General features: G+C 30.1%; 7 protein-coding genes across 13 annotated transcripts in view; 4 read left to right on the top strand and 3 right to left on the bottom strand.

The window, feature by feature from the left end:
* LOC126838176 (DNA-directed RNA polymerases I, II, and III subunit RPABC3) overlaps positions 1–2013 on the top strand; it is a 37721-nt gene extending 35708 nt beyond the window's left edge. For all 3 annotated transcript variants that reach the window (XM_050572353.1, XM_050572372.1, XM_050572363.1), the window contains exon 4: positions 1890–2013. In XM_050572353.1, coding sequence (XP_050428310.1) covers positions 1890–2007 — 118 coding nt within the window. In that variant the 3' untranslated portion in view covers positions 2008–2013. The remainder of the gene's footprint in view (positions 1–1889) is intronic.
* Positions 2014–7365: 5352 nt separating this feature from the next.
* Positions 7366–9702, bottom strand: LOC126842388 (replication factor C subunit 4). The gene is made up of 2 exons (XM_050579352.1): positions 9547–9702; positions 7366–8707 (listed from the first exon to the last, which is right to left on the bottom strand). Exon 2 carries the CDS (start codon positions 8693–8695, stop codon positions 7613–7615), a length of 1083 nt encoding a protein of 360 aa, XP_050435309.1. The 5' UTR covers positions 8696–8707; positions 9547–9702; the 3' UTR covers positions 7366–7612.
* A 147-nt stretch (positions 9703–9849) lies between these two features.
* LOC126842390 (density-regulated protein homolog) lies at positions 9850–11737 on the top strand. Of its 2 annotated transcripts, XM_050579378.1 has the most exons (4): positions 9850–9992; positions 10201–10474; positions 10548–10847; positions 11572–11737. In XM_050579378.1, the coding sequence occupies exons 2-3, from the start codon at positions 10205–10207 to the stop codon at positions 10800–10802; spliced, it is 525 nt and encodes a 174-aa protein (XP_050435335.1). In that variant the 5' UTR covers positions 9850–9992; positions 10201–10204; the 3' UTR covers positions 10803–10847; positions 11572–11737. The 2 variants fall into 2 exon arrangements, with proteins under 2 accessions (XP_050435335.1, XP_050435325.1); XM_050579368.1 differs by lacking the exon at positions 11572–11737 and having other exon boundaries at positions 10548–10960.
* On the bottom strand, positions 11274–15987 carry LOC126842371 (WD repeat-containing protein 76-like). Of its 3 annotated transcripts, none has more exons than XM_050579322.1 (13): positions 15759–15987; positions 15632–15693; positions 15331–15498; positions 14734–14838; positions 14499–14662; positions 14222–14327; positions 13946–14082; positions 13481–13641; positions 13202–13295; positions 12976–13114; positions 12723–12904; positions 12482–12603; positions 11274–11695 (listed from the first exon to the last, which is right to left on the bottom strand). In XM_050579322.1, the coding sequence occupies exons 2-13, from the start codon at positions 15649–15651 to the stop codon at positions 11528–11530; spliced, it is 1566 nt and encodes a 521-aa protein (XP_050435279.1). In that variant the 5' UTR covers positions 15652–15693; positions 15759–15987; the 3' UTR covers positions 11274–11527. The 3 variants fall into 3 exon arrangements, with proteins under 3 accessions (XP_050435279.1, XP_050435295.1, XP_050435286.1); XM_050579338.1 differs by having other exon boundaries at positions 15779–15987; XM_050579329.1 differs by having other exon boundaries at positions 15632–15987.
* A 370-nt stretch (positions 15988–16357) lies between these two features.
* LOC126840362 (transcription initiation factor TFIID subunit 13) lies at positions 16358–19397 on the top strand. Of its 2 annotated transcripts, none has more exons than XM_050576052.1 (4): positions 16358–16514; positions 18385–18558; positions 18622–18787; positions 18873–18994. In XM_050576052.1, the coding sequence occupies exons 1-4, from the start codon at positions 16488–16490 to the stop codon at positions 18881–18883; spliced, it is 378 nt and encodes a 125-aa protein (XP_050432009.1). In that variant the 5' UTR covers positions 16358–16487; the 3' UTR covers positions 18884–18994. The 2 variants fall into 2 exon arrangements, with proteins under 2 accessions (XP_050432009.1, XP_050432000.1); XM_050576043.1 differs by lacking the exon at positions 18873–18994 and adding an exon at positions 19204–19397 and having other exon boundaries at positions 16360–16514.
* LOC126840354 (axonemal dynein light intermediate polypeptide 1-like) lies at positions 17060–17898 on the bottom strand. The gene is made up of 3 exons (XM_050576031.1): positions 17806–17898; positions 17481–17738; positions 17060–17422 (listed from the first exon to the last, which is right to left on the bottom strand). Exons 1-3 carry the CDS (start codon positions 17896–17898, stop codon positions 17060–17062), a joined length of 714 nt encoding a protein of 237 aa, XP_050431988.1.
* Positions 19398–21078: 1681 nt separating the features above from the next.
* Positions 21079–22519, top strand: LOC126843105 (probable Golgi SNAP receptor complex member 2). Its single transcript, XM_050580431.1, has 4 exons — positions 21079–21365; positions 21442–21547; positions 21622–21777; positions 22139–22519. Exons 1-4 carry the CDS (start codon positions 21238–21240, stop codon positions 22382–22384), a joined length of 636 nt encoding a protein of 211 aa, XP_050436388.1. The 5' UTR covers positions 21079–21237; the 3' UTR covers positions 22385–22519.
* The last annotated feature ends 5045 nt before the right edge of the window (positions 22520–27564 follow it).

Raw genomic sequence — 27564 nt, 5'->3', positions numbered from 1 at the left:
GATTTATGAATGTTTAAAAAGTGTAGACGAAAGGAAGGTGGTACTATTTTTGTTTTAATATTTAGCCATTGATTTTTTTTTTTAGCCACAAATACAAATAAAAACCATATTTAACAAGTGTATTGTGTTGTTTAACACCAAGAGAAACCGGCATTGGGTAAAAAATTCTCGGTGAACACGTTTTATGTCTAATTAATTGGAAACTTGCTCAATGCCACCAGATGGTGACACGTTCTTGTTTATCACTGTGGTAAAGCGTTCCTTTTAATTTAATCTAATCTACGCCCCTTCTGACAGCAGACTCGCTGAATGCTGATTGCCACAAACCATCATTAATCCAACCAAATCAAATTTTCTTTGTGTTAACGTTAAAAAGCTCTAATTACACTGCAGAACAAAAAAATAAACAACGATTTTATTATGTCTTATGTTCTCTTCGTTTTGTCAGAATTTTTGTGTTTTGCACTGTAATTGTACATTGTGGTGAACGATGACAATTTTATACACCTAGTATATGTTTAAGACACTGCAAACCACAATAAACATATTGTCTGTAAAACTATCAATAAGATTAAAATAATATGCGGTGGCGCAATTACACCTTGATGTCGCGTTGACAGCAGGTGGAGGGTTGTGGTGGTTTCCTAAACGGTTGTACTAAGAAAACTTGGCCCTCCCCATCCCCTAATTGCGCCACTGTTGATGTGTATAATTTTGTTTACAAATTTTTTTTGCAATAACAATAAGAAGGTATACAGGCACGATGAAGACTATGTGTGTCAGGCTGGAGTTTGCGCAGTGGCAGTGTGATTAGCTGGTTGTGTAGATTGATTTTGAACGCTACTCACGACCACTAAACACATTCCACTGCGCGCCCAGTCATTTTCTACACTACAACGGCGGTGGTTAGCAAAAACAATCATTTTATGTAATTTATGTGCAATTGTTAATTATCTTAATGTATTATTGTAATAATAATATGTATGTATGTATATAATAATAAATATTGTCTTCACACAAACTTGCGGTAGCGCCTTCGACCTAAATATATGTGTACATCTTGTATTATACTGTGTAATATCACTTAATAGGTTTTTTTTTTAATTGATAAAAAAACAATAGTATAGTTCACCAAGCATACACACACACGCAGTAGGTCGGTGGTTAATCGAGCCGACGTTTTATAATCGATTGTCGTTATAATATGTACCACAGAATGGATAAAAGCAGAAGGGTCACTCTAAAAGTAAACAAAAACGTGACGGCCATGTTGAAAAGGCATACAATGACCGTACCCTTACCTTTTCTTATCTATTTAGTGCTATCAATTTAAAATATCGATATTACGGTTTGTATTTTATAAAATGTATGTATATTTCGTTTAAATTAGTTATAACTTAAATTTTTCAATTGCTATTACATATATATATATATATATATATAAGTATATTAAAACCTCTTGAAGCAATTTTACCAGTCATTAAATCAATATTATTGTTTTGACTTTCGTATAACAGTAATTATACTCTACTTTTAGTTTTACGAAAATGGTCACACTGCGACGCTCTAAGACTATGGCCGTCGCGTTTTTATGTGATAAGTATCTTGCCCGTGTTAATTGGGCCTGGGGTGCCTCTTAACAATGCACTTAAACTGCATGTCACACAATATTACACCAGATCCAATACTATTATTATCGACACTACTAATAATTGTGTCGTTTATTGTAAAAGTGAATGCGGACTACTCCGTTAAGACAAAAATTGTATATTTTAACAATTTCTAGTCTCCCTACTTTTACACAACAAACGACCAAATTGTTGTGTGTGTGGATTTGCATTTTTTTTTTCAAACATTGTTCATCATTATTCTTATTATTTTTTTTTTAGCGCCGCCTACGTGTCGTTTGGAGGACTTTTGATGCGGCTCTTGGGCGACCCCAATAACTTGCACGGTTTTGAAGTGGACCAGTGTGTGTACTTGCTGATGAAAAAATTAGCTTTTTAAAATTGCCTTTTTTTGTTTTTTTTTTTGTATGAACAGGCTTTGTTTACCTTAATAATTATTTAAAAAAAAAAAATCGACGATATATATATATATGTATCGTTTTTGCAATTTTTATAACGCGTTGTTAGGAAATAAAATGTACATGATATTCTAAGTGATAAAGTCGGTTTTTTATACTATTTGATTGTTGCAAGGTGTGCAAAATGCTTATAGTTGTTACTGGATAATATCTATATTGAATATCTGGCCTCTGACCCGTCACAACTGCCGTTGTTAAAAAAAAACAGTCATCAGCTGTTGTGAAAAAAATGTTGTTATAAAGCCGTCGGTCCTTTTGTTTAAAGACTACTGTTTTAACTAATGTCCAGTTGGTTAGGTCAACGCTTATAATCATACAGCTATACTAGATACAGAGTACAGAAAAACAGATTGTTTAATAGTAATTAATTAAGAAGATGATTGTCTTCGTTAAATGTGTTTTGGAGAGCATAGCAATCACACTCACTGCACTCGTTTCTGGGTTAAGTACCTATTTAATTTATCTTAGTTATTTCGCGTTGCCTTGACAACGACATTATTTAATCGACCAGCAATGATATAATATGAAATAAAATCAACTCATATATAGAATTATTTTCCGTCTATAAAACGTTGATAATTGCTATTTGTCCTAACTCCCTTTAAAGTAGGTAAGTATAATACAAACCAGATAGCATACTACTGTGAACAGTAGAACAATAGTAGTACTCGGATAGGTTAAAAATACAATGCAAAAGGCAAATAGAAACAAAAAAAAAAAGCCAACAGTGTAGTACGGGTTCACTTATAGGTATATACGACAACACTATGAAGGTAAGGTATTGATTATTCTAGAGTACACTATAAAATAGGTATACTATTATGAAATTCTCATATTAGGTTGTTTTGTGCACCAAGTTTGATTTTTACAAGAAAAATTTGATTTAATAAACTAATTTCCGAATTCTGTTCAAACTGTATATATTATTATAACAAACTAAGATTTATATAGTGTCTAAACGTGTGTTGCACGTTTAGGTTACTAATGAAGTTGTTTACCTCTGCTTTATTAAATATTATATTAGCGTGGATAATTATGCCTGAGAAATTTTGTTTGTTACCACAATATTACTGTAATAGTAATAATTATTATATAAAAAAATGATACCTAATAGGAATAATTCAATCAAAAGTAAATCTTATGTTCACCAAACGGCTTTTACCAAACACTTGGCTATAAGTTAAAAATGGTTCAAAAATATAATGGTTCGATACTCAAATGTTTTTTGCAAGTATTTTATCTTAGAACTAAATTTAAAGTTTCTAGTCATAGCATTTTTGTTTTGCAGTTGAGCTTGCTCAAGTTTAAAGGGGATCAATTGAATGCTACTTAATATTAAACAATTTATTCGAAGTAATACTTTTTACTAGGAATGTGACCTTTGATATCCAAAACCGATGATGTCATTTTAAATCTCGGTATCAGGTAAATACGTGTGGAATTTAAAATTACATCATTGTTATTGTATAACATATTAGTATAATATATATAAAAAAAAAAATCAAGGATTTTTCCTTACAGGATAAGGTGGTTTAAATTACAGTTCCATCAATTTCTCGACAAAACAAACATATTATAAACGGAATATCGTCCACGAGACATTGGCAATCAAATGGTGTATTTTAAAGGTGTGTATTATGTGTAGGTAATAAGTATGTACTAATAATTAGCAGTTGCTACAAAACCTATTCACTAGTCTATTTACTCTTATTTGTATGCTTCCAAACACATTTATATGTATGTCAATGTAATCGTATTACGGTCAAATTACCACTCAAACCGGAACCGATTAGAAAGATAATTATTTACATATATATCCGGTACATACTATAGTAATAACCTGTTAGTGTAGTTAATTCTAGCTAGTCGAACGTCGAGGATTATACATATAAGGCATGGAGTTGTGTTTTTTTTTTTAAAAACATACTAAATCTTTACTAAATTTAAAACGGTCTAACGTCTTCCGAGTTATTGACTTGGTCACAGTTAACCGATCGTAATAGTATACTTATTATAACGACGATTTTTAACTTCCTAGACGACAGCAGGTCAAGGTTGTTGTTAACTTATTATGGTTGTAATTTTTAAGAAAACTTAACGTTGTCATATCGAACAAACGTCTCGGTACACGGTGGAACGGTCGCCATGGTAAAAACTTTAGGATTATCCATAAATTATAATGATGTTTCGAGTACAATGCATTTACCTACTACTATACAAACAACAATGTTGTAATTTTCATAAATAACGTCTTAATCAGAACCGTTTGGTGTAAAATGGGGCTCGATCAATTGGTGGTGGCCATTATTCGTGTATTGGACACAAATATTCAACACAATTTAAAGGCTAAAATATATCCTTATTATACTCGTTTCCAAACCACCCATGGGGTAGAGTATTTGGCTCGTTTTTTTTCAAGTGGTATCTCCGTGTAAGATGATGTTTTAAATTATATATTTACTGTGTAAAACCACCCAAAAATGTGTGGTAAGGGCGTCCAAGTACTTAATTGATAGTGTTGCACTACTAGTGTGTGTGTGGACTATTAAATTTTATTAAAAAAAACAAATGTCAATAATGACAGGATCACTGCGGTTTATAAGGAGAGAACTGAGAACAAAATGTACATCATCGTACATAGACCTAATCCACACAATACTTGCCACTTGGTGGGGAACCACTTCTTGTTATGAGTAAATCTAAAAAAAAAAACAAATTATAATATTAGTAAATAGTATTTAGTAATAATTGGATTCGGACTTGGTAAGATTATACTATTATATTAAGAGATTTGTTATGCTTTTAAATGCTAAAATTAAATAACAAATTATTATATTGTGTTATATAATAGCACTTGGAAATACCTACCATCAAACCTGCAGGCAAAGATCCAGGCTTAGGATCTTTTTTTGAAATTACTTGAGGGATGTTGTGGTACACTGTGATGGTAAATTGTTCCTTTTTTCCAAATAATCGCCAACTGTTACTTCCTCCCAGAATGGCTGACGTTCCTGTGGATATCACATTGCCTAGCATTTTGAACTGCCACGAATTTGGCTTTTGGAAATAAAAATACCAGCTACTTGCTATTTTTTTATCGAGAAATCAACCTAATACTATTTAATACACTATAAACCTATTATATTTGTTACACACAGCTTGTTATTAAACAACTAACGAGCAGAAGTCAACATAGAAACCATTCGATTTCAGCGTTTAAAAACGCACATTAGATTTTGGCCAGAAACGGATTGCACATTTTGTGTTTAAAGAGGTCCTATATTTAACATAGGAGTCAAATAATCTAACTAATTCGACAGAATGATCATAATTGAAGTATATGTAGTAGTTTTCTCAATATACACAAACAGTGTCGTTATCTGAATTGTATTTCTGTTTACTACTTGCATGACATATTAGATTCTCTACTCACCTCAAGCTTTATCTTTTTCAACGCCTTACTTAATAAATCTAAATACTCGTTTGTGTATTTATAATTACCCTTTAATACTTCTGTGTAATCTATTTCCATCCGGTATCTATCCATTTACTATTGATGACAATTTGTTTAGCTATTATTTCCTGTATATTCCATAATTGAGTTTCATACAAGACTTTAATTATGCATTTAATTCAGTCAGTTAAATTGAATCACTTCCACGCCATTATTTTAGTATTTAAGTGTGTATTTCTGCAGTCACTTACTATTACACTGTACCGAAAACAGAATGAGCTTCTATTCTTTGTTTAATTATTCAGTCTTGTGTTTTGCCATTCAGCAAGGCGAAATTATTATTTTAATGTCCTCTTATCAAAACCGTTTTTTAATATAATAATAATAATTATAGTATGCTAAATACAGGTGTTTTTCCCCTTTGCCCATAGAAATTATCAGTTAAATTTGTCACTGGCATAATAATTGATTATGGATTTGGTATCTAACTGTACCCTGTACTCAATTGTAATAATCATATGTAAGTAAGCCTAAGTTCAAAATATCGAGACCGAAATAAGAAACTATAGAAATATAAACAATTTTTGAGATTAAAAAAAAAATCAGATGGTCGAGTATAATAATTATAGAAATAATTATTATTTCTCAAGATGTATAATATATGAAAAAAACTATTATAAAAATTTGTATGGAAACCTAATGTACTAAAAATGTCGACAACCAGTTTAGGATGACTATTTTTGAAGTATTGTAAAAGCTATAGGTGAAAACTAAAAAAAAAAAAAATGTGAAAAATTGAGATCACACATATTGCATTAAAATGAAAATTCTTAATAAACGCTAAGAGATACACTGCGAGTGGTTCGCGATAAAATGATGACTGAATTGTGTATTTAACATAATCTTGCAAATGTTTTTAAAAAGAAACATCAGGTTCTTATTGGTTCTCAGTTCAATAACAAAAAAAAACCAAAATTAGATTAAACAAAATTTGCATTACGTTATAATCGTTTAATTGCAAAACTTTTGCTTATTTATCAAAATAAATTTACATGCCGTGACAAAAACAAACTTTTTATCGAATTTGGGTCCAAGAACAAAATATGAAATATCGTTCAATATTCCTTAATACTTCATTTTATTATTTTAAAAATGTGTTTTGTTAGAGAGAATAAAATATTTATGGGGGTAAAAACTAAACAAAATTGTGAAAAATTGAGATCACATTTATTTACTTGGTTGTTTCCAAAATTACTATGAATTTTATATTATGTGTTTAGAAAATGGGATGATACATTTAGCATTTTTTATTACATTTTTATAATTCGAGATGTACAATAACACAAAGTTTTTAAATACAAGTATAAGCGTAACACCTTTTTTTGTATGTTCAAATAATTAAGGCTCGGAAAATATTAAACCGTAGAAATGACAAATTATACATTTACTTTAGTATGGCACTAAAATTATTGCTGAAATCAACACGACAACAAGAAAAATCTGTTTTTATTATTAGGTTTATCTAAATCTAATATTTTTATTGGCTCGTGATCAAAAGTTACATTAATTAAACGATTGCAAATTATATTCTCACCCACAACATAAAATTAGTTGCAGACAAAAATGATAAGTCTCAATTAACTGTGTTTGAATATAAATTACAACAATATTGTGTATATTTATAAATCGCTATCTAGCCGGCAATGACAGTATTTTGTCCAAATTATACCTATAATTATTAAAATACAATCATTATTATGAGCATTTGAGTAGGTATTTTCATTATTTAATATTACAATAAAAAAAAAAAAAAAATAACTTAGTTTTATTAATTATAAAATATTTAAAACCGGTATTATTTCAGTTATTCTCATGTATGATGTACCTATGTACATAAAACATTACATTTTTATTGAATTTACAGAGTATATTATAATTATGTCTTATTGTAATGGCCTTGTTTGCTATGTATAAAAGTAACAAATAATACATTTATAAAATCTACTGACAAAAATAAATAATTAAAATGAAATAAAATGTTGTACAATGTAAATTTAACATTTTTTTTTCGTTTACATTTTTAACGCTTGAGCTATAGAACATAATAAATTCAAAAGAGTTACATATTCACTGCAACCTTCCTGCAATCTATAAGCACAAATGCTGATTACTCTGCAAATCGCCGATTTCTGTTTGTCAGTCATATTTGAAGCAAACACTATCTTATCGTGCAGTTGTTCCAAAACCTGAGTAGCCGAATAAGCTTCAAATATTAAATCTTCTACAAAACCATCCATTTTCTGGTAGTCATTGGTGCGGCCCATTTCGATCATCCGGTCCAACCATACGTCCGGAACTGTGCCGATGACCTCGAGGACATCATCTTCTTCGATTCCTTCTTCTCCCTTCAATCTAGCTGTACTCTGGAGAGACGTAATTGCTCTGCGCATGTCACCGCCCGAAGCATCCACGAGTCTTGCCAGCACTCGTGGAGCACATTTTATACCCTCTTCTTTCGATATGTGTTCCAGGCGTGCCAACATTATGTCATGTGATAACGGTTTGAACCTGAACTTTGAACAACGCGACGTCAACGGATCTATTATGCAACTAACGTAATTACAAATCAGACAGAACCGTGTAGTTTTAGTCTCTCGTTCAATAGTACGTCTAAGAGCGGCTTGAGCTGGCGCTGTCATAGAGTCGGCTTCATCTAGTACAACAATTTTAAATGGTGGACAAGGTTTACCATCGGGTCTTTTATCAGACGCTGTCAGTTGTGCAAACGTTTTTACTTTGTCTCTGATAACTTGAATTCCCCGATCGTCGGACGCGTTCAACTCTAACATACGCTCTTTGTACATATCTCCAAACAGCTGACGGGCAGCTGCAATGATGGTACTAGTTTTACCTGTACCAGGTGGCCCATAAAATAACAGGTGTGGCATATCGGCCCCTTGTTCCAAACACTGTTTTAGGACAGCCACAATTTCAGTTTGTTCGGATACCTCGTCCACTGTGCGTGGACGATATTTTTCAACCCACGGAGTCGTACTATCGGATATTCCTCTATATGCGGTTTTAGATTTTTCGAGCCCATCAGACGAACCCTGTTGATCTTGGTTAAGTTTTCCAGTTTTTAAAAATGACTGCATTTTATGGATGTTCTGTAAAATAAAATAATTATTATTGTTTTATTTACAATTTTATTATTGAGTTATATTATTAAAAAGCAATTATAGTTGTTCTAACAAAACATGAACTCAGAAACAAAAATCTAATAACTAAAACCACCTTTACTATTGTAAATGTATATTATGAATAGTTCTAGGAAATAACACACATGATATTAGTTGATGATGATATTTATTATGACAAGTGTACAATAATATGTGGTGGTGTATTCGGAAAGATTGGGGGTATTGTTTATAATCTCTTCAGAGATACCTTCTCAGCTAAAAATTGCCGTTTTATTTTATTAAGTTTGTTTAACAAATAAAGAATATTTAAAAACCCTTAACCATTAAATAATAAATTGTCCACGTATACGTATTTAAGCAACAATGTTGTCATCTTCAGCGCTAACGATAGACTCTAGTTTATTCTAGATTGTTTAACAAACCTTAAAAAAATATATTTCTACCTAATTACATTTAAGCATTGACAAGTAATCAGAATCAGCGTGGCATTTAATATAATATGGAAAATTTGTTAGATATAGAAAATGTACATATAAAATTGTTTTGGGGGGCCCTTTAGAGATTTAGAATACGAGGTGCTTTAAGCGACAGGTCGACCCTGCTATTAATACTTCACAATTAGGCAATTTAAGCAATTAATTGTTCACAAATAGTAGTCAAGTATTAGTTCATCGAGTTTTTGTATTTCCAGTTCATAACATTTTTTTAAAATACATTATTGCTTTCAAATATAAAGTAGAATGAGCTAGTAAAATCGTGGTTGACTTTTTTTAACGAAAACGAGTAACAAACATAATAATACTTACTAACTAACAACTGTTCATTCACCAAGAGAGTTAAAATTACACGAATTATGAGACTTAGGCAAGTACATGAAGATTGTATACAAAAATAGGGGGGTATTTAAGATTTAATTATGATATAACTAACACCGGGGCAATGGGTATTTAGATGATAAAATTACCTCCAAAAAAATATTGATACTCCAATCACAGATTAGATTACAGCAGAATGCTACAATCTCCATGTGATAGTCAACGTTATCTAAATTTAGGTTATGTTCTTATGACAAATTTTCCTTCAGTTACGCTTACCAGATTGATAACATTGTGTTATTCTTTCAACTACATACAGAATTTTTTATTTTTTATTTTATTTCTAGTCTAAAACGTTAAACGTTTGTTATTAAGTTGCTCCGATTGTAAATGCTTGTAAATAATAATTACAAATCATATAAATAAAACGATTTTATGTGAGTATAAAAATAATACTTATGATTTATATTATTCTAAACTTAGGGCTGTGTGTTGCTTAGGTAGTAAAAATAGTACCAAATAATTATTGGGTAACTGGGTAATTACATTTAAATTAATGTCAGCTAATTGGAATTCCAAAAAAACTGTGTAATACCCCTTATTAATTTCACTTATCATAAAAAAGTCCTGACGCTTTTATTTTAGTACAATGGCCGAGGAGGAGTCAGATTCTAAACCTTCGTATCCACTTAAAGTATTTTATTGTGGAAATTGTTCACTTCCACCGGAGTACTGTGATTTTTCTTCAGACACAGAACGTTGTCGGGAATGGTTAGAGAAGTATTTGCCCGATGAATTTAATAGGTTAATGACAGCCAGTGGTTCGGTTGGTGGGGACGACTCGGACGAAAAAAAACGTCAGAAACGTGGTGGCAAAGGTATGGTGAAGTCCAAAAAAAAAGAAGAGGGACCAAAACAAGTAAATACACATTTTGTTTGCTTAAAATGTTAACTATTATAATCTTAATAGATAAATTTGACCGTTGTTTAAGGTGTGTTTGTCGAGAGCACCCCGTGGCAAAAAGAAGTCTGTTACTGTTGTTACGGGCCTAAACTCTTTTAACATCGACCTGAAAGTAGCAGCTAAGTTTTTCGGTACAAAATTCGCCTGTGGGTCTAGTGTGACGGGTGACGATGAAATTGTCATACAAGGGGATGTCAAGGATGACTTGTTTGATATTATTCCTGAAAAGTGGCCGGAAATTGATGAGGATTACATTGAAGACCTTGGCGATCTTAAACGATGATTCTATGAAAATTGTCGTTAACATTTATTAAATGTAAAACAAAAAGTATGATAATGTATTTTTTTTGGATTACCAAATGAATTATTGATCTTCAATTTGTTTTATTCTCAATGCATTTAACAGTAATTGAAGAGAATAAAAATTTGTTTTCATTATGATTTAATTTATTTTTTATTACTTATTAGTGTGGCCAGAAATTGAAGATGACAATTTCTTAATTGTAATCATTAAACAGTTAAAAAATTCTAGAAAAGTAAATTGTTCGATGTAACTTTGCGAGAAAAATAATTTTGTAAATTTAGTTGTACATTAGTTTTTAATGTATTGCAACAATAGCCTGGTTAAATTTAAAAAAATTACCTTGTATAGAAAAATTGATAACAAATTTAAAATAATTATTAATTATGTCTGGCTAAAATGTTGAATAGAGATTTTATACAAAAAAAAATTTAACTTAAGCAAAACATATAATAGTGATATGTAGAATAACTTATTTTATTTTAAAAATGTTTTTACAATACATTCGAATGTTTGTATAAATTAAACAAATGATAGTTAAATATTTAATTTATTTTCTCGTTTTCAATTAAAATACTCTCGAGTATAGGATTTTTTTCTAATAAAATAACTATGAGCATAAATAAGTATAAATAAGAGTAAAATTTCTTATAAAGTATTAAGACGTTTGATCTCAATATGAGAAGGCGTTTGTGTATAATTACAAACTACTGTAGTTGTTTCTCTGTGCTAAATATATGTAATTTTCCAGAAGCGTTTCCTCCTACATATATGGCTTGTGAAGGGTGGACTTCAATTACTGGACAGTAGGTTGTCATAACATCATCCGCTATAAGTGCATGTAACAATGCTCCCTTGGAATCATAAACTTGCATCTATAAAAAAAAAACATGTCAACTCAGTTAAGCAATTTACAGTTTTATACACTATGAAAAAAATAATTGTATTACAATGAAATATTTTTGTGACTTATAAACTTGTCAAATAAGTGATCTTAACATAATATATTTGAAAAATTATTAACATAATCTGCAGTTAAAAAAGTCAATTGGTATAACTCGGTTAATTATTTTGACTCGATTTGTAAATGTGTAAATAGGTCACACAAAAATGTTCTAGCGGGTACAAAAATTGAGTTCACAGCTTAGTCCACTGTTTATGAATCCTCCATGGATAACAAACTACAGAAAACGTGACGCTTATAAATTTTAGGGTCATTTCATACCTAACGTTTCCCTTGGAAATTCCGCGTAAGACTTAAGGACCGACGAGCTGTGAAACAGGCTTAAAAGTAATTAGTTTACTCAATTCATTGGCCTTGGTCAACCAACTATTCAAGAATATTAAGAAAATTAGAAATAATTATTTGCGAAATTATGTTTTTGGCATAGTTTAATATTTTAAGACATTTCGGTAGCTAACAACTGGGTATAGTGTAATGTGTACGGCCTACATTCTCTACAGATATAAGATAACATAAGAATGCATTATTATTTAATGAGCATACTTATAAATAAATAAATACTGATTGTGTACCGCTATAAAATATACAAGTCGTAATCTAAAAAAATCTGCTTTTAATTCTAATTTCTGTCGTTTGCTGAAAATGTTCTATAAATACAATCAATTTAAAATGTTACAAAAACATATCAAACACTTACTCTTTTAGGTTTTAACAAAGAACTGATAAAAAAAGTGTCATCTCTGCCTGGCTGCCATTTAGCTTTGAACACCGAAATCCAACGACCAGTGTGATTGTCATGAGGGATGGTGCGTACAGCTTCTAAACATGATAAATTTATAACATTTACAAATATTAAATAGCAGTGAAGAATTAATATTTATTTTTAGTAAATTGGATAGGATAAATAAAAATGTAATATATATATATGACTAAATTACCCGAAGCAGTGGTCAATTGACTGGTATCAAAAATTCTTAATTGATCATCATTACAAGTCGTAACCATGTTTATACCAGTCGCCGAGAAGAATGCACTTGTTAATGCTCTGGGATGATCAAACCTTAGAACTGGATCGACTTTTTCTGTTGTCATTTTCCTTACGTCCATTAACAATACTTCTCTGTAAAATTATTATGTTTGTATTAGGATTGTTTGGAAATATTGTCAATAAAGGTAAATACAAGAATTTACCCCACTCCGGATGAAGTTAAATAATAATGTTTTTCCAAAGGGTGCGACTGGACCGTGCGCACTGATCTCTGATGACAACTAGCTCTACCCTGGACTTTCATTGGAGTGCGTGTATCTATCAAGTCTACATCACCAGAACCTAAACATAGATTATAAATTATTAACGTTTCATTAAATTACTCATTTGTGTCCAACATAAATAATAACGGAAATAAATTTTACCTACCACAACCTATTAGGAGGTTTCTTTCGTACTCTGAATGCCATGTTACATGGCTGTCTTTGTTTGAACCACTTGGCCACAAATTAGATGTGTAAATCTACATAACATATTCAATCATATCAACTTAAATAAATAAATAGTACAATACATTTATATATAAATGGTATTAAAATGTTTATTATCATTTTTTTAAGAAAACTTAAGTATTTCCTTAAATATTGTTATTAGTTTTAACTTAGTATAAAAAAAAATGACTAAGTTTATTATGTAATATTTACTAACAGTGTCAAATGTACGTTTGACAATGTCACCACATCTGACCGATCCATCATGGCTAGTAGAGAATAACTTGTAAGGATCCCAAGAGCAAAACGATAGGCAGTTAACCGGTGAATGGTGTACCCGATACTCTCTCGCATCAGTTTCTTTTTGATTAAATAATGCTAAAAAAAAAAAAAAACATAATAAATATTTATGTATAAAATTAACAAACACATAATTAAACGATAGACCACTTTTTTTAATATTCAAAATCTGTGGTTTGGGCCATTAAGAAGTAAAATTGGTCATTAATATGTTAACTGGTAAAGTTGGACAAAAAACAAGTAACTTAAAACACTCTGTATTTTGTATAGAAATGACACTTAGCTAGCCAATAAGAAACAAAATATTTGACGAGTCTTTTTGATCTAAGCAACACAAATATGTTATTATTTTTTAAACATAAAACATGTTCATAATATTTACCTATATTCCCTTTTCTATCACCAGCAGCAATAATCAGTGAGCTTTCTGAAGGATGGATGGCAAGTGAATAAATACGGTCATTAATGACTTTCATTGGCATTTCATTAATGGAAAGGCTTTTTAATACTTTAGTAAATCTAAAATGTATCAAGTAATATTGATTTATGAGACATTTTTTGTATAAATTCTTACATTTATATACATGTATATAGATTAGTTTGAAACTCAAATGTTGCACAAATGTTTGAAAAGTAAATTAATGATATATAATAATACCTCCTTATACCACATGAATGATAGTCGTTAACTGGCTCTTTTATAGCTAAGTCAGAGTTAAGTTTTTCAAAAAACTCAGAGTCTTCTTCTGATATAACTACAGGGTCTAAAAGTGTCAAGAAGTATATTTTTTATTTGATGTGTTATGTATTTTAAATTAAGCATAACTGGTTTATACTTAAGAGAATAACTATTATCATTGAGTATATAATACAATATATACTCAATGTTATTATGTTAGACATAATACTGAAACAATAGTCTATTATGTTTGTACCATTTATGTTTAATTCAGAATCATTTTCATCTTCATTAATTAATAATGAAGTATGTTTTGATCTTAAACGATAAGAATGGTTTGTGTCATCTAAATCTTCTTTAGTGGTTTCTAGTGGATTAGACTGTCTTGCTATTCTCATAGAGCGTCTAATGGGCAAAGCTCTAAAAATTAATATGATTAAATTTAGAAAACATTTGCAGTAATATAAAAAACAACAAAGCATAATACTTACGTATTTGTAGGCTTAGACACAATTTTAGTAGTTATTTTGTTTACTGGTTTTAGTTTTTTCAAAGTATTTGCCAAAGCAGTAGCAGCTTCATTCACTCCCGTAAATCTAAAAAAAAAAATGGCTCATTACATTTTCTCCTTAAAGTTTTTTTTATTGTATTTGTTTTTTTACTGTAAGTTATTAATTTAATACTCCTGAAAGGAAGAGGTATAGGTTATTATTTACCAGCTGGCATCTAGAAATCATGGACTCAGGAAAAAAACAATCAGTGGCCAAGTTAAACTTTGATATAACAATTTTAGCTATTTAACCCTTCACTGCACAATGTTCCATGTATGGAACAATTGTATTTATTGTTTATATCTGCTCATGCTATACATCTTTGATGCACAATGTTCCATATTTGGTACAATTTAAGATATCAACAAATTTAACAGTTGCATACTTCCAAAATAATAAAATAGTATTACTTATTCAGGCTTAAAATACATATTTAAAGAAATAAAAATCAAAAAATAATTAACAATAATGCATTTTTTAATTAAATATATAAGGTTGAGCCTAACTTATATATTATAATCTAAATATTGTACTCACTCAAACATATCCATATTTTCCCTCATTCTTTTTTCTCGAAGTTGTTCGTATGTTAAATTTTCATCATTTTCATCATCATCAGTATCATCGTCGCTGTTTGCCATAGACATGATGTGTAGTTTTGCTACTTTTGGTGGTGTTACGTCTTCATTTTTGCTGTTCATCATTCTTTTAAGTAAATTAATAACATAAATCATTAATTAATTACACGTTTGACATAAAATACAATTTTGAAGTAATAACAATTAGTAGTCGTGAAAGATAAAACAAGAAATAAGTGAATTATTATCACTCCACTTACTCGTTCTCTTGATCTAACATCTTACGACAGTAAGTAAATGGAAGTCGGTTTACAACTACTATCTGGTAACACAAATGGATAATTTCATATAATTGATATTATTCTATTATTTACTATGGTTGGGTACCTATTTGGTTTTATCTTAACCTTAAGGTTTGTTTGATTTGTAGAAAGAGTTCGAACTTTGCAGACTAATAGTAATAAAGCAATTCTCTATAACTTTTTTTTCATAATAATATAACGTAACGGTATAAAACACAAATAACCAACTTTATGTAACAACAACAATTATAGAATAAAATGTTTTAAAGTTACTAATATTTTCGAGAATAAGAGCATTCACCATAAAACTGTATACAAGCCGGGGATATGATGGCTGTTAAGTTGATAAGTAAAATGCGCGCGAATCTGTACAATGTCTTTGTATTCAGTGATAAAAATTAACACGGGGAAGATACTTATCACACGAAAACGCGGCGGCCATCTTTTTAAGGCTACACTACTATAATGTTACATCTATACAGTAGTAAATAGGTCTTTACAAAATGGTCGTCACTTTTTCGTTTACATTGAAAGTGACCCATCTGCTTTTATCCTGTGGTAAATGCATAAACCTATCTTTATAGGTCTATGAGTTTTATCAATCATCAATTAAATAGTGATAACACTGTTATTCAATTTTTAATCAAAATAAACAAAGATAATATTTGAACAGATATCACTTATCACATAATATATCGGTAGGTTATATTTTTCGCGAAAACGTAACATAATTAGATTTTACTCACCATTCCCAAAAAACTAAATTATTTCAATAGACATTTCGACTTAGAAATAATAGTATAATACTTGTGAAATGGCTACCGAAGATACATTTGATCAGGTAATATAAATGGTGATATTATGTCAAAATTGTATTATCTAATTAGTTGTTGTCACCAACAATGTTTCAACTTTAATACATATTTTATCTCAGCAATGTGTATTTAATCTCAATATGTAGTTTACATAAATCAGTATAACTTGTATATGCACAATTTTTAAATTACGATTTCAACTAATTTAAAAATAATATGAATAATATTTTACATAAAAACCATTTGAAACTAAAACTAATATTTTAATTTCTATTAAAATGTAAATTTAATCATTCTTTAAATTATATAATATTAAAATAGTTTTTAAAAATTATAATACTTATACGTTCAATATATTTCGAAGAAAAAAAATAGTTTGTAATTCCAAACAGTTTTGTGTAAATAAAAAACTAAGGCTACATTTAGTTAAGTTAATATTATTTACATTTCAAAATACAATTTTAACTTATTTAGGTATAATCTTATGAGTTGTGAACTTAAAATGTCCTAGCTATATTTAAAACTATTTAAATTAAATTAAATTTTATCTTATTAATCTATTACTATCATTTTATTTTTTTGGGGCTATAATACCTTCTAATTGAGCTTTTAGTTGTTGATTGGATCTTTTTAAAACATGTATTGCTTCATTATGTCTTTGTTGTTCAGCAATCTGTTTTTCCGTTGCTTGTCTTTGCGCCATTTCATATTTTGCAATTGCCGTTGCTAAATCATCCTTTAACTTTTGTTTATCTGCTTCTAATTCAGTTAACCGATCTTGCATGTCTAACTTATTGTGTTCAGCAAATAATGATTTTCTTATACCAAATGCTATACTACTCTCATATAACGTTTTATATGCATCCATTGTCATGTTTAATTCATCGCGAACTTTTAGCAGTAATAAACCTCGTTCAGCACAATTAATAGTTACCTGTAAATGTAGGTATAGTAGCTAAATGTATGTAAATTATATTAGGTGCAAATAATACCTGACGAATGATTTCATCAAAACATTGTGAATACAACGCTCTTCTAATTGGACAAATACCAGTTTCTCGTGCTTGTAAATGTTGTAAATTCATGTCTAACATTTCCGTCAGTTTGATTACGTCCATTCTGGTAGCCGGTTGATTTGACACTTTTTGTCGCCAACGTTTTCCGTTTTCTTCCCATTCTTTTGGAGGCAAGATACAATTCAATATTTCGTCACATTCCTTGATCTTGTCTTCGTCTCTCCCATCTAATTTCTAATTTCAAAATATACATGACATAATTGGATTAAATCTAAACAAAGTGTTTAGTTAATATACATACAATTTTAGGTAATTTTTCTTCTCGTTCTTTTACTAAAACTGGGTTACTATAATGCACTAAATTCAGTTCAAGTGGAACAATTTCTTCTGCCATTTTACTTTCTTTCTCTTTTGTGAGTAAAATGACAAAATTATCTAAAATTTTTTATACCTTCGAACTAATGGAGTTGAAATAATAGTATTAGACCAAATAACTAGGTGTAAGGTAGTTTGAGGCACTTTGCAAAGCGTAGTAGTCATGGTAACATCGCTTTATTGATTAACAGCATTCAATTGTAGAATTATCGTAGCTCATAGTTGTTGAGTACCTATTATGGCTTTATGTCTTAATTGAAAAATAAATAATACTTAACTTTAAGCCTTTATTTTGTAATAATAAAGGCTATATAAAAAAAAAAAAAACTAACCCTTATAATAACTTGATAATTTTTATTCTATAAAAATGAAATATAGAAATATATTTAACAAATTTCAGTCATAAAATTGTAATTTTAACTAATGACGTCATTGCCCTGTAAAGTAATTACCAATAAATATAATTATTTTTGTAAATATTTAAAACTAAACAAATTATATTTAGTTTGACGAAGAAGAACAACAAGTAGAGAGTCAATCATTTACCAAAGCTGGCCGAAAAAGACTGTTTTCAAAAGAGTTGCGTTGCATGATGTACGGTTTTGGTGATGATGAAAACCCGTACACCGAAAGTGTTGACATACTCGAAGACCTTGTTATTGAATTTATAACAGAAATGGTGAGTCATTTAAGGTTATATATTTTCTTAGATCACATTTTCAATGCATTTTTTTTTTTTTAGACACACAACGCAATGGAAATTGGTCGGTCAGGAAGAGTACAAGTTGAAGACATTGTGTTTTTGGTTAGAAAAGATGCAAAAAAATATGCTAGAGTTAAAGAATTATTAATGATGAATGAAGAATTGAAAAAAGCAAGAAAAGCGTTTGACGAAGGAAAATTTGCTGGTAATGATATAAATTTAATTAATTAAAAAAAAAAATTCAAATTAAACGTCCTCATTAATTTCATTTTTGTTATATGAAATTTTAGCTACGAATTGAAAACAATATTTACTAGTCATAATATACATTACATTCTACATCAAAAAAAAAAATATATATAATAACATTTTTTCCAAATTTATTATTTTGAATTCTGGCCTTGGTTAAAAAAAACAAAGGAATAAGTGTGAAAAATAAATAAAAAAGTATATTTATATAATATTATAACTTTATTTAGTATTGTGTAAATAATTCATTTGTATACAATCTATATTGCATAAAATGTTTACATGATATTTGACTGTTAAATCTGTAAATTAAAATTTGTACTTCCAAACTTAATTATGTTATCAAGATATAATGTATTCATTTTTTTATAGGTACTGAAGGTGCAGGAAGCAGTGGTAATATAACTAATACTAATAAATAATGAATAAATTACTTGTAAAGTCCTAAAATTGTAATATGCCTAGATTTTTTTTTTTGACGTGTACATATTTAAATTACTTATTATGACAAATTTTATTACATTTTTTGTAAACAAAAATAAACAACTTTATTGTCTTATAACTAATTTTTATGTTACTTATATTTATATTAAATCATAAACACACATATTATGTGAATATAAATATTTTAATCAATGCCAGGCTGAAAAATGAGAGTGACAAGCTGGCGCCTGCCAGGAGTGTAAATTATTAAGTATAAGTGAAGGCAGCCCTACATTTGACTTAATTTTGTTTAAAAAATGTCCCATGTACTTTAATCTGGGCTTGATTTTAATAATGTCGGAGGTTTACTAGATGTGTATCTAACTTCTTATCTGATTAATAGTAATAATAACTCAAAACAATTGTTTCATCAAATCATCAAACTAACAAAAGGCGTACTCCGTGCATTAAATAGTTATAATTAGGGATGGACAGTATTTTAAAATAAGTATTTAAAATTAATTTTGTATGTTATTACTAATTTACACTATTTAATACACATCTTTTAATAAGTAATTTTTAAAGGTCTTTACCTAACTGCAGAATTTAGACGAAATTCACCTATTTTGTGGTTCTTGTTTAAAGTAATTTTTTCAGTATATTAGTGATACAAAAAAATTGTCTACTCAAAATAAGAAAACAATTATCAATTTAAATACAAATTAAAATAATAATTAAACATGGAAATAAAAGTATTTAAAAAAAAAATACAATTTTATTTTTATTTGAACAAAAACCCAAATCATAATTTTAAATTCAGCCTAATTAACTTTTTATTTAAATAAGTGTAGTAGTAATTATTCAATTAAAATTATTTTTTGAATAAAAGTATGTATAGTAACATGAAAATTCCAGTACATTTGTATTGGAGAAGGTCACACAAAAATACATTTAAATAACTCATTATTTTCAAATGTTTATTGAAATAAAAAATGCCTGGATTTAGCATGTATCGCCCCAAAATGTCGATGCTATCAGAAGTCAACCCATATTTAAAAATTAATAGTTGAACTTTTATAAAAAATTACAAGTTGTATTGTATACTATATTTTATATTAATTATACTAAAATTATTTGTACATACAAATTTTAAAAAATATATGTATATTGTATATGCAATTGCAAATATAGTTTAAAAAAAAATGATTTTGTATTTAATTTTTAAATGCTTGGACTATTTTGTTTTTTTTTATAAATATTTTATAATTTAAATATTAATAGTTAAATATTTTGCTCATCTGATTATAATTAATTATAATAAATAGTACCGACTGTTAGACAAGCCGTAAGAGAGATAACGTAAGCAACGTTTTTCATCATTTTCAGGAAAATGAAAACAAGTAAATGGTAACCTAACATAGTTGTATTCTATAGTTTATATAAACTATAAATTTGAGTATTAAAGGTAGACTTTGTACGAAGGTAAAATAACATGTTCTCTATATTACTTTTTATTGAACCCAATACTTAAAATTGCCAAACTGCCTTCTTACTTTTCATAAATGTGTTTTTAGCTGATACCTGATTGCTTAGCGACCATTTTAGTTACACTATCTCATATTTAGATAGTGTCAAAGAATTATCTATAGGAATCTTCTTTAGTACTTCTTTGAAGTTTGATCGTTGAAGGAATAAGAAGTTCTTACTAATTTTTTTTTTTACTGATTATTAATTTAATACTTCTTATAAAGCTACACTGTTATACTAGCGCGCTACGTGTCTGTTATCAATTTTTTTGAAAAATCAACGTAATCAACGTTGTAGTGTTTATATTGTTACTCTATAGTTTACAAATTACAATCTTCATAAAGTATAACATTTTTCATTACTTAGTAGTTGGTTGTAATTTTGAATTTACTAACTATAATGTTATAATAGTTCTAAAAAATTTGGAAGCCCGATTATTGAACAAAATCTTTAATAATGGAAAATTTGTATCACCAGACAAATCGGCTCGTATTAGAAACCCAAGAACTATTTAACAGGTTGGAGAGCTCCAAGTCTGAAGCTATCGAAGCTGAAATTCAATCGAAAATATTAACTATTTCTAAGTAATACAATTTTTTTTGGAAAGGATTCCTTTCTTTTCTTTGATAATTATTTTATGTTTTATGTTTTCCATATTAGGAATTGTGAGCAACTTGTCGTGTTAGTGCACAAAGAACCTGTGTCTAGGCGAAACAATGCTAAACTTCGTGTCGATCAACTCAAATATGATTACCAGCACTTGCAGGTAACAAAAGTCTAATGAGTAATGACTAATTTGACAGTATAATGAACATTCAAAAATATTAAATCATCAATTAGATAGCACTAAAAACACACCAGCAAAATGTACTCCGTAGACTGAGAGCTGAACAAGAACGCGAAGAATTGCTAAACCGTCGATTCACCAGAAACTCGGACATAAATGATACAACAATACTCATCGATCATACCATACAACATCAAAATTCATTACAGGTGATAATTGTATTTATTAAAAATATTGAGTACTCATTTAAATTTGCAACACCAATTTGAACACACTCGGTCAGGCTGCAAACTGTCTAGTATTAGGAGTGCTACCATCCTCCTTTTTCCAGCAACTGATAGGCCTAACGTTGCCATCATGATATGGTTTTTAAACAAATTCCCTAACCGGACGGGTTGCTGGAGAGGCGACTCTTTTTTACCAGACAAATTATCGCCCGGCAAACAGAGTGCCCGTAACCGAGTGTCAAACTTTCAACAGTGAGCGCCAAACACACTGACACAATACCCACATTACGACTATTAGTGTTAATAAAAAAAAAAAATAACTTAATTGTTTTTGTTTGTACAGGGTGCACATCGTGGAGTTGACGACTTATTAGGTTCTGGCGTGAGTATATTACAAAGCTTAAGAGATCAACGTGACCGTTTGACAAGTACACGGAATCGATTGTCTGGAATATTTGGTAATCTTAGACTATCTAATACAACGATGAAATATATTGAGAAAAGGCTAAAAGAGGATCGATATATACTATACAGCGGAATGGCTGTTACCATTCTTATAATTATAATTGTTATGATGTATTTCAGTTAGTATTTTGAATAATCACTACTTTGTTATTATTTAAAATATTCAGTATAATTTTATTATATATTGTACACAATTATTCTACTAAGCTACACATAAGATATTTCCTAACTAGTCGTTGTCTATTATTTTACATTTTTGCTTAGTTAAGTTAATTTAAAATTTTATTATTAATATTATACTATTATATTATTAATACATATTGTATTAATAAGCTGAAGTGTTATAATTTTACTTAGTAAAAAGAAATCTTGCCTATGATAAAATTAATAATTACGGATTGTCCATCCCCTCATTTATTAAGGCGTAGACAATTATTTTTTGATTATATTTATTACAAATTGACATCTGAAGGCATGTTGTCGGTAAAACTTTGGAAAAATTATGTAATAAAATTTTTAATTATTTTATTCTATATTTAAATGTGTTATATACTTTTTTAAACTCTATGTGAAATGTATTTGTACCATAGTAAAGAAATTAATATTTTAACCCTTAACCATACAAATAATACACTCTATGTGTATACGTATTTCGGCAACAATTATGTCATCTTCAGCGGTAATGATAGACTGAGACTTGAGTCCATTACAAAACATTTTATTAAAATGTATAAAACTTGTTGACAATGAGTCATCATTTCTGGTATGACGACGCTGTATATGTATATAGGGAGCTGTTCGACCATGATCAGTCTTAGTCTGTCTTTAGCGCTGAAGACGACAACATTGTTGCTGAAATACATAAACGCATAGAGTGTATTATTTTTATGGTTAAGTGTTTAAATATTAATTTCTTTGCTATATATATAAAGCCATAAGTTGTTTAAAGTTTTTTCTAGGTGTATTAATTCCATTTAGAAGATTAATAAACCTTTATTTTATGATAATTCTTCACTAAAAGAATTTTTTTATTTTTCACATGGAAGCATAAAAAAATTCATATTTTTCAATTAAATTTCCTACTCTTAAAACTGTAAATCTTGTTTCAAACTGAGTTCCATTAGCACGACAAATTGAATACTTAATAACAATTTTGAAAAAAAAATGGTTCAAAATTATCTTAAAATTGTGATTATATCATGCTTTTTACATTTTTAAAAATATCTAATGATTGTAAAATTATATAGCAGTACAATTTAAAGTATAATTTAAAATTTACTAAAACTAAATGGTATAGAAAATGTAGTATGTACAGAAAACAAATTTTTATGAGACACAAATAAAATATAACATTATTGGCTACTGAAACCAAGAAAGATATTTTTGGTATTAGGTGGCTTCTAATTTTAATATTTAGACTATACTGCGTTAATAAAAATAAAAATAATCCGTATAATGATTAAAAAAGACGCTTTGTGGTTTAAATTTTGAATATAACCAGCCGTTTGCATTGTAAATTTGATGTATTTCTGTGTATGGCTCAAAAATACACATATTTTGTTAGACTACCCTGTAAAATCCAATTAACGATAGTCCTTAATAAGTAAATCAAAAAATAAATTTTAACTCAGCTTCTTACTACCAATTTTTATCTTTTTATAGAAAAAATGTAATTAAAACCGTAAGTTTACCTATAAAGGGAATTTTCCAGGCTTTTTTATTGAAAAATCTTTCTGGCTCATGGAAACGTTCAACTGGTATAATAAAAACAACTTTTTTGCAAACCAGTTACAAGATGGTTTACTTGACCACTCCTGGTAATTTGGTGTACCTACCTACAACATTTTCTAATAAAGCGATTTATCATCAGAGTGCACAAATTAGTTTCATCCAATTTCCAAACACTTTTTAACGGTTTGAAATTGACACAAGTCACAACTAAAGTTTGCCGGTGAACAAATTTTAAACGCCTTAAAAATAGCCGTACCTACCCGTATAAAACCGGACATTTTCTAGTAAAAGAGAGTAGACACAATAATGTTCATCTTAGTTGTTCTCTTTGCATCTCAAAACAACGTTTATTGCGCGCACTGCGCTGTGACCTAGTGTTTGTCGATGTCAGACTGCAGGCATAGACCTAAAAAAAAAACGTTGAAGGTGTTAAGTGAATGGGGCTAAGACCCAGACACGGGATTTGTTTTTCCCAGGGGAGGACTCTCAGGAGTAATTTCAAATCTATCGTTTAGAAGAGCCAAAAACAAAATCAACATAATATTATTCAATCTACGGCCTTAGATTCAAACCCACATATTCGTCCGTGGCAGTAGACATTATTTTTGGGCGAAGGGCTGGGGTTATTATAACCCACGTCCCATAGTTACTGGAAAGGCCCTCACTCTGTACCCGACCAACCGTGTACCCGACGTCATCAGCGATCGGAATTCAAACCGGCGCGCGCGGTTCAACATTACCAACGAAATACATTGCAAACCGGTCGACGGCCCCAGCGCGCGCACCAACGCCACGTCTCGGTGGCTAGTGGTGATTCCTGAAATTCCCACTACGGCGCGCGTTACGCGATCGCCGGTTCCACCGCCGGACGGCGGACCGCGGACGACGCCGCGCCGTCATTCGGCCGTCGTCGTTCGCTCACTCGTCACGTCCGTCGTCACTCTCGCCGCTCTCGTCGCGTTTCCCCGCTGCCAACCGGTCCCACCCGAAAACCGGCACACAAAAACCCCTCCCCCTGCACCGTTCCACCCTTTACCCCCACTCTGGCCGGCCGGCCGCGCGGCTGTTGCACGTCGAAAAAACCGGCGGAGAAAACGTTTATACATGTTAATGTACGTTTCTACTACATTTGTTTTCCACTTGTCGTTTTTACTTTTTTGCGCGTACGTCGCAAAACCACGCACGCTGTCGTCTGCGTTGTAAGTATTGTTAATAATATTTTTAATGATGTAACACCGTAGTTAGTAACGTTCAAAACGTTTGTTTTCTTTCATAATTATTGTAACGCGCCTGTATAATAATAAATTATTGTTAATCGCCGATGCGCGAAACCCCGTCGCCATCGTGCGAGGTTAATTACTGTTTCTTTTTTTTTTTCGCGCGTCCGCCGTGACGACGTTTCAGAATTGTTTTAATTCATTACTTAGGGTTTTTTTTTTTTTTAGTAATAATCTAAAATATAACCATGGTTGGTGTATCGTGTTGGCCGCCAGAGGTCTTGCGCGCAAACCGCGTGCACCGCGGGATTTTGCCGTACGACCCCGGACGGGATTGTCGATGGGTGTGCGTCTTGTGACATGCTTTTTACAATTATCCGACATGACTAGATCCACACTCATCCATATTCCCGGTTTCTGTTACTACCGGCAAAATTATTAAAAATGTATATTGTATATACCATAGCGGCGGCGACGGCACGGAGGTGACCCGTCGCGACGGCCAACTGATACAACGACACGCAACAAGTGTGTGGCCGTGTGCTGCGAGATGCCAACGAAGAAACAACAGCAGCCCTTTGATTTGTTATTTTTTTTTTTTACTGATAAGTTTATTGTTTTTTTTTTAATTATGTGTTTTAGCCATCGGGGACAATAGCGTCAAGGGTGACTTGACGGCGGTGATAAAGGTCGCGGTCTTCGGTAGGATAGATGATAGCGGTGGATCACGGTAACGTCGACCTAACAACAATAATTTTCGATTAGTGTTTTTTTCCTTATAAACATTTCTCATTGCTGCTATAACATTATAGTACTCGGAAACTAATATCGCGTCTCAAGACTTGCAACAATTAATATGTACAATAAATATATTACTGGTCCCCCCCCCTTCTCCCAAGACTACAGGCATGGCAAAAATCGCTTAATATTATTTTTCCGTTCAGACAACGCTCCGATTGACCGGACGGCATGCTGTTGTCGGCGTTATGTTGTTTAAAGATATTTTTGTGTTGTGGGGATTTTTTTTTTATTTGCACAACGTTCTATTTATTGCCCGTCAACCAACCGTTATTTCACAGAACTGTTGACACTGTAGCGTGTATAGTTTGTGGTATGTTGTTAATTAACGAATGTCATGTTTGTTTTGTCAATATGTTATCAATATTTATCTAGAAAATAATCTACACCGCGTTTACTATGTAATAATCTTTATACCACATAGTACACATAATATGTATATAGTAATATAGTATATTATACTCGTTTAGTTGTAGTATTATGAAATCAATTATTAGTAATCTGCTGTAGGAAAATATACATTTATTGAAAAATTGTGTTTATTCACGCACAGACTTTAATTGTATTTTATAACGTAGATTGAAATTATGTTTCATTGATACTAATCATATAATCTTAATACTAATTAGGACTGTAATAATTTATGTTCACATACAATCCTGTACTTTGGGTCTAATAACCGATCTCGATTTGTGGCCAAAATGAGGTAAACTACTCAGTAATTTACATTGTGTTTAACTTTACATACCATATACACCGCAGGTGTAAAATGTAATAATTATTTATAAAATTTTATTTATAAATCGCAAATTTAATGCAGATGCTCATATAAAAAACAAAATAAGATGTTTTAGTGGTAATTTTTTCAAAATTTCTAGTAAAATGGAGTTGGCCCATTTAATACCAAAAAACAGAATCAAAACTGCTATTGTTGAATCTAGATCCAAGTTTAATATTTTAGTATAGGTAACATAATATTTTACTATAGGTCTAATATGACATTTGGAAATACGGTTGACAAAATTAATAACATTAAAATCTATATGTGACATTTTGCAGCCATACAAAATGTTGTGGCATCCTCGGGCTGGCCTCTTATTGTTATGACATGTGTGCATTGTTCAAATATTAAATATATTTTTACTTAAATTTTATATGCGATAGTAACTTACAATAAGTTACTATAACTTACAATAGATTGACAAATATGGGTACCAGGTAATTTGGTTGAACTCAACACCAATACTACTTAACTTAGATTCAAATCTCGAGTTCATAATAAAAAAAAAAACATTAATCGTTTTTAGTTTAACTGTCAATAAAAATAATATATTTCTTACACTCGACTATTTACGATAATTTTGTTGAATAAATTATTGTTGATATCGAATGTTAAAAGTTAAAAATTACATATTTAAACGTTATCACCGCTATGATTATCTCGTTACAACAAAAGTAATTCTCGGCATGTTATTAACATATTTCCAAGGTTACACTTTTTTTAACCGACTAAACGAATAGCCGTCCTATAGTATACTATAGAGTATAGGTAGTAGCC

This window comes from Adelges cooleyi, unplaced genomic scaffold (assembly GCF_023614345.1).
Source record: "Adelges cooleyi isolate 19-005CV unplaced genomic scaffold, UGA_ACOO_1.1 ACOO_flye_CR_arks_rails_tigmint_CR_PRNA_108, whole genome shotgun sequence".
In the NCBI taxonomy this organism is placed as follows: Eukaryota; Metazoa; Arthropoda; class Insecta; order Hemiptera; family Adelgidae; genus Adelges; species Adelges cooleyi.
This window is presented reverse-complemented; position numbering and strand designations above follow the sequence as displayed.

Coding starts and splice junctions, on each gene's coding strand:
- LOC126842388 (XM_050579352.1), bottom strand. CDS start 8,695: ATGCAGTCATTTTTAAAAACTGGAAAACTTAACCAAGATCAACAGGGT.
- LOC126842390 (XM_050579378.1), top strand. CDS start 10,205: ATGGCCGAGGAGGAGTCAGATTCTAAACCTTCGTATCCACTTAAAGTA. Junction 10,475..10,547: donor AAGAAGAGGGACCAAAACAA/GTAAATACACAT, acceptor CCGTTGTTTAAG/GTGTGTTTGTCGAGAGCACC.
- LOC126842371 (XM_050579329.1), bottom strand. CDS start 15,651: ATGTTAGATCAAGAGAACGA. Junction 14,083..14,221: donor CATTCATGTGGTATAAGGAG/GTATTATTATAT, acceptor GATACATTTTAG/ATTTACTAAAGTATTAAAAA. Junction 13,115..13,201: donor AAACCTCCTAATAGGTTGTG/GTAGGTAAAATT, acceptor ATCTATGTTTAG/GTTCTGGTGATGTAGACTTG.
- LOC126840362 (XM_050576043.1), top strand. CDS start 16,488: ATGGCTACCGAAGATACATTTGATCAG. Junction 16,515..18,384: donor CCGAAGATACATTTGATCAG/GTAATATAAATG, acceptor AATTATATTTAG/TTTGACGAAGAAGAACAACA. Junction 18,559..18,621: donor TTGAATTTATAACAGAAATG/GTGAGTCATTTA, acceptor TTTTTTTTTTAG/ACACACAACGCAATGGAAAT.
- LOC126840354 (XM_050576031.1), bottom strand. CDS start 17,898: ATGGCAGAAGAAATTGTTCCACTTGAACTGAATTTAGTGCATTATAGT. Junction 17,739..17,805: donor AAGAAAAATTACCTAAAATT/GTATGTATATTA, acceptor TTTTGAAATTAG/AAATTAGATGGGAGAGACGA. Junction 17,423..17,480: donor TTGATGAAATCATTCGTCAG/GTATTATTTGCA, acceptor CTACATTTACAG/GTAACTATTAATTGTGCTGA.
- LOC126843105 (XM_050580431.1), top strand. CDS start 21,238: ATGGAAAATTTGTATCACCAGACAAATCGGCTCGTATTAGAAACCCAA. Junction 21,366..21,441: donor AAAATATTAACTATTTCTAA/GTAATACAATTT, acceptor TTTCCATATTAG/GAATTGTGAGCAACTTGTCG. Junction 21,548..21,621: donor ATGATTACCAGCACTTGCAG/GTAACAAAAGTC, acceptor ATCATCAATTAG/ATAGCACTAAAAACACACCA.